The following is a 6,000-nucleotide window of genomic DNA, read 5'->3' on the forward strand; positions in this document are numbered from 1 at the left end:
ACTTCTTTTAGTCTCAACCAGGCCTTATCTTGGTTTAATTTGATATTTCTGTCCCTACAGCACTCCAAGAAGCGGCATAACTTTTCATCATGATCCCTTGCAGCTTCTGTTTCAGTATCTCCCTCTCCTGCAATCAGGATATTATCTGCAATATTTTAAGACCCGGGATATTCTCCAACTCTTGGGTTAGTCTGTACTGAAACACTTTGGGGGCAGAGCTAATGCCCATTGGCACCCGTAGCCATCAATATCTGCCAAAAGGAGTTGCAAAGGTGATAATGTAGCTGGATTTCTTATTCAGTTGTATGTGCCGGAATCCGTTCTTTACATCAAATACTGAAAAGACCTTGGCACGTGATAGATCACACAGTACATTCTCAATAGTGGGCAAAGGATAATGGCCGCATTTTAATGCCTTGTTTAGTGGTTTCGGGTCAATATAAATGCACAGTTTTCCTGACTGCTTCTGGACAATGACCAAACTGCTAATCCAGTCTGTGCTGGTCTCTACCGGTGTGATTATGCCTTTCGCCTGAAGGCTTGCCAGTTCCTTCTTCAGTGTTTCTACTAGTGCTCTAGGTACTCTCCTAGTGGGGATCTTTACTGGCTATATACTGGGGTCCATCTCCAGTCTCAGAGTTCCTGCCAACTGTCCTTCACCTTCAAAAACATCTCTATATTCCTTTAATATAGTTTCCATAGTCCAGGCTTTGGGCCGTTTTTCATCTCTGGTTTCCACTGCCTGCAGGTTATTGTCATGGTGCACCTGAATCAGCTGCATGGCCTGAACTGCTTTGCTTCCCAGCAGTGGTCTGTGGCCTTCTCCCCAGATAATGATGAATTCCAGGCGATACAGTTTATTGTTCTTCGGATTGCGGATCTTTAGCCTACATTTCCCCATAGGCTTCAGGGTACTCTTGTTATACATAATGAGTGACTGGCCACATGATTCAATGTCCATCTCACTATCCACCATGGCTAGTGGCAACACATTGCAGGTGGCTCCACAGTCCAGGGTGTTTGCCTAACAGCATCTTGGCGAACAAGGCAGTGGGGTATGTTTCTTTTGTCCCAATATTCCCCACCATGTGGGCATCATGTTCCACAGGTCCTAAACTGAGTGTTAGGACATCCTCATAGTCTTCTGCCTCAACCCCATTATCCTGTATTGTTCTCACCACCAGTCTATACAGTCTCTTCACCCCCTTGCACTGGCTTTGGAAATGATTATATTTGCCACATCCCTTGCATTTCTGTCCATATGTTGGGCATTGTTCTTTTTTTCTTTTCATGGTGTTTTCCACAGTATATGCATTGAATCCTCGGTAATTGGCCCTGATGTTGACTGTCCTGCTCCTTGTAGGGGCTGGACTGGTGGTGAACCACATGTACTTGCACCTCCTGTATGCCTTCTAGTGTCCTGAGCCTGTCCTTTGCTGATTCTGCTGCTCTCCCAGGTTCCAAACACCGAGCCAATGTCAGATCAGGCTCCTGCAACTGTCTTTCCCGGAGATGTGAATCCATAGTCCCACAGACAATTCTGTCTCTGATAAGGGAGTCTCTGATCGCCCCAAAATTGCAGGTTGCTGCCAGAGTCCTTAGTGCACTAACATAGGCATCTAGCCTTTCCTCAGTACCCTGCTGTCTCTTAAAGAACTGGTAGAATTCCATCATTTCATTTTGTTTGGGTACGCAGTAGTCCTCCAGATCCTGTAAGAGCTGCTGCAACATGCTAGTGGGATCAAACCTGAGCAAGCTGCAGATTTGCGAATCAAATAACATAGAGTTTTACCTCCCTCTCATCTTCATCTGTAAAGGCAAGGTCCCAGTACAGTGCAAACTCCTCTTTCCAATGCTGCCACACCTGAGCAACATTGGGATCACTGAAATCCAGTGGCGCAGGGGACTGCAAGCCAGACTCCATGGTTCCTGAAGTTGTTTCTTTGGTGCTTGCCACTATGCTAATCCTCCAAAGTGGGTTCTGTTGTTAACTTCTGATACCATGTTTCAAAGTCTCTTCTAATAATAATGAGTCAGAGGTTCATTTATACTAAATGTCTTTATTAGCTAGCAACTCCCACATACAGCCTCCTGTTCTAACTACTTGTTGAATAAAATGAACTACTTCCAAGGCCAAAGGCCATACTTCCCAGCAGAGGGTGTGCCTCCTCAATCTCAGTCCTTCCTCTATGTTACCAGCTTTGTCCTCCTGACTCTGCCACTTAGTTCCACCTATTGATACAGGGTTGACCATAAGTTCTTTATGGAGGAAACTCTTATTTCTGTTTTTTAACTAGTATATAAGTCACTGTATTACCTTATGTTACAAAAATGCAAAATTTCAAAGGCAGCTGTTAAGGAGGGTTCCTTCATTTTTATCAATTCTGAACAATAAAATACTTCTTAGCACATTTCACTTTTTATATCTAAAGAGCAGCAGAGATTCATTATTTGGACTGCTTAATTTATCACTATTCTGGGGGACAGGGGGCATGTATGTTGCACTTATAATGAGTGAGCCAAAAGAAGAAAGAGGATGTTTGAATGTTACAGTGGTCAAAAGACTGATATTTTTAAAAAATACAGAATAATTACTATGATATAGACAGAACAGATTTGGTTTCTAGGACAAAGTTCTGAGTTATCAAGTTGGTAGATTGCTGAAACATGATGGGTTGTATTTCACAAAAACTGGTAAAATGTATTTGGCCAGAACATGGTACAATTCATTTTAAACTAGATGTGGTAGAAGATGAAAATGAAAACTCTGAAGCAATAGCCACAGGACTGAACAGGGCCATTTTGGCAGCACCTACACTTCTTACAGATTTGTGATCCATAAAAATGGAAGTGTTGCTGAAATAAGTCCTTTTAAACCATTAAAAAGGTAGAAAGAACATGGCTTATAAAGTTCACAGTCTACACTGTCTATACACTTCTAGTACAGAAGTATGGGAAATAAACAGGAAATAAAATTTGAGTTCTTAGTGCAGATGGACAAGTATGATTTAATAGGTATAACAAAGAGCTGGTGAATGTCTCCCACAAAAGGAATACAGCAATTGAAAAATTGCTGAAAAGGAAAAGACACAGTTGAAAGCAAGGAGAAATTGCACTAGATGTTAAACCTATCTATTCCAGTTCAGAAGTCCATATGGATGAATTTGGCAGTATTGTAGAGAGCAACTAAAATAAATAGAGAAAAAATGACAGTGCTGCTGTTAGTACCTACTAGCATGCTCCCAACCAAAAAGATGAGAATGGTATCTTCCAAAAGCAAATTGGAGGTCTTTCAAAGATGATGAAATCCTAGTGAATTACTCAAACATCTGCTGGGAGACAAAATCTGTCAGGCTTGGTATTTCCAGGAAATTCCTGTCTTGCATTACTGAAAACACTGTCCTTCAGAGGATAGAGGAGTGCAAGAGGATCAGCAATCTAATTATACAGAAAATTTAGTTGAAAAAAATGGAAGCAGATGAAGTATTGGGGAAATAACCATGCAATGCTAGAATTCTTCCTGTTAAAGGAAACAAAAAGTGGTTTTAGTAACCTGAGAGCAATAATAAGTAGATTCTCATGACAGGAGAAACCTAATGGGAAAAGAAGGTCAGGATGGGTGGGAATTCTTGAAATAGATTTTAAAAGCTCAATTGAAAATAGTTCCACTGAAGGGAGGGCAGCAAAAGCTACCGTATAGCTATTATGGCTACACAGAAAGCTGAGTAAAGATCTGAAAAATAAAAAGGGCAAATGTAAAAAAATAGAGAGTTGGATCACAAAGGAAGAGGATAGTCTAGGATGTAATCCTAGAGCTCCCTTCTCAACAGCTCACTCAGGCCTTCCACATATCTTAAAAGAACCCGTCTTGAATTCTGTATCTAGTTCTGGGGACCCCTTTAAGAATGATTCAGAGAAATTAGAACAGGTTCAGAAAAAGGCAATGTATTTGAACAGGGACTGGAAATGAAGACCCATGAAGAGATATTGAAGGAACTATGTTTAGCCCTAAGAAAATATGGCTGACAGGGGGGAGATATGATACCAAACTTCAAACATCTAACTCCACAGAATAACGAGTTTAAGCTAGAGAGAGGCTGATTCCTAATAACAATAGCAGCTCAACAGCATTGAGAGGTGGTGAGTCCCCTTCACCGGATGTGTTCAGGAGGAGGCTAGGCAGCCATCTATTTGGGATGCTTTAATTTGGGTTCTTCTGCTGAACAGAGGTTAAGTTCAGGGCCCAAAATGGGCCATCCCAACTATCTGATTCTACGATAATAATAGTGGAAGCACTCAACAACTTGTTTTTGTGCAGTTAAACCCCTGTCAAACCCTAATGCAGCAGCATGCTGAATATGTGTGTGATATTGTGATCCTGGCTGGGTTTACAGTATGGCACCAGCCAAGATCCCAGGGCAGGGGAGGAGGGATGGCTGTTGTCATCTGGGAATCTCTGGTGGCCTTCAGGGATGCTGCTCTGCAAGTGTCCAGTTGTGAGACCCTGTCCCTGAAGTTGGGTTTCAGAGAATAGTTGGGATTGTTGCTATTGTACCAGCCTCCCTGCCATGTAGCAACCTCCCTGCCTGAGCTACTGGAGACTTATGGTTCTGGGGGACTTCAACCTCCCATCCCTGGGGCTAGCCTCAGAGGCAGCTCAGGAGTTCATGGCCACCATGGCAGCCATGGCAGCCATGGTCCTGTCCCAGATTATTCAGGACCTAATTCAGGACAGTGGCCTCACACTGGACTTGGTTTTCTTGTTGGAGCAGTGGCAATGTGATCTAAGGAGAGAGTTAAATCTGTCCCCACTGTCATGGTCAGATCATGCCCCAGTGGCCTTGAGATTCTCCTATGCTGCCCCCCTCCACAGGGAGGCAGGACCCATTCGATTGGTCTGCCCCCAGTGACTGATGGACCAAATGGGGTTCCAAAAGGAGCTGGGGGCTATACCCAAGGATCTGCTGCCCGGTCCAGCAGAGGCCCTGGCTACCACCTGGAGTAGGGAGGTGGCTGGGGCCTTGGACAGGATCGCACCCATGCAACCTCTCTTGTCCCATCTAACCTGACACTCCCCATGGTTTACAGAGGAGCTGAGAGTTCTGAAGAGGATTAAGAGACATCTAGAGCACTGCTGGAGGAAGACAAGGACCAAATCCAACTGAACACAAGCTAGAACTGCTATCAAGGCCTACCTTGCGATGGTAAGAGTGGCAAAATGTCAATATTTCTCTGCTCTTATTGCATCTGCAGAATGCTGCCCAGTGGTCCTGTTTAAGTTCACCCAATCTCTATTGGGGAAGGTGGGTCTAGTAGCCCACCTACAGGGCCACACAGAGTTTTCCAGGTATCTGGAGGATAAAATAGCTCAGATTCGTGCCACATTGGATGCCAAACATGGGGCATGGCCTGTGGAAGTGCCTGGGGAATATACTTACCTGGTTATCTGGGAACAGTTTGATTCTGTTGGGCACGAGGAAGTAGACAGGGTCATCCAGACTGTAAATGCCACCACTTGCCAATTAGATCCATACCCCTCCTGGCTGGTGAAGGCAGTTCAGGAGGTGATATGTGGATGGGTCCAGGCAATGGTGAACTCATCCCTGAGGGAGGGAGTGTTTCTGACAACCTTTAAAGAGGCACTGGTGTACCCCCTCCTCAATAAACCAATCCTGGATCCCACCGTACTGGACAATTTTCATCCAGTCTCCCACCTCCCCTTTTTAAGGAAGGTGGTTGAGAAAATGGTGGTGTTGCAGCTCCAAAGGATCCTGGATCAAATGGATCATCTGGGCCCTTTTCAGTTGGGTTTCAAGCCCGGATATGGGACAGAAACAGCATTGGTCACACCTTTAGATGATCTCTCATGGGAGCAGAATGGGGGCAGTGCATCCATCCTTGCTCTTCTTGACCTCTCAGCAGCTTTTGATACCATCGACCATAGTATCTTTTGGGTTGGCTCAGGGAGTTGGGGGTGGGTGGTGCGGTTTTGCACAGGTT

The 6,000-nt window shown here is 44.4% G+C and overlaps 1 protein-coding gene across 1 annotated transcript in view; it reads right to left on the bottom strand.

Annotated features, from left to right (window-relative positions):
* Positions 1 to 976, bottom strand: part of ZPLD1 (zona pellucida like domain containing 1) — a 50,103-nt gene extending 49,127 nt beyond the window's left edge. Inside the window, exon 1 of the mRNA XM_063304330.1 lies at positions 616 to 976. Within this exon, the coding sequence (XP_063160400.1) occupies positions 616 to 976 (361 nt within the window). The remainder of the gene's footprint in view (positions 1 to 615) is intronic.
* Positions 977 to 6,000: the final 5,024 nt, after the last annotated feature.

The sequence above is a fragment of the Candoia aspera genome, chromosome 5 (genome assembly GCF_035149785.1).
Source record: "Candoia aspera isolate rCanAsp1 chromosome 5, rCanAsp1.hap2, whole genome shotgun sequence".
Classification (NCBI taxonomy): domain Eukaryota; kingdom Metazoa; phylum Chordata; class Lepidosauria; order Squamata; family Boidae; genus Candoia; species Candoia aspera.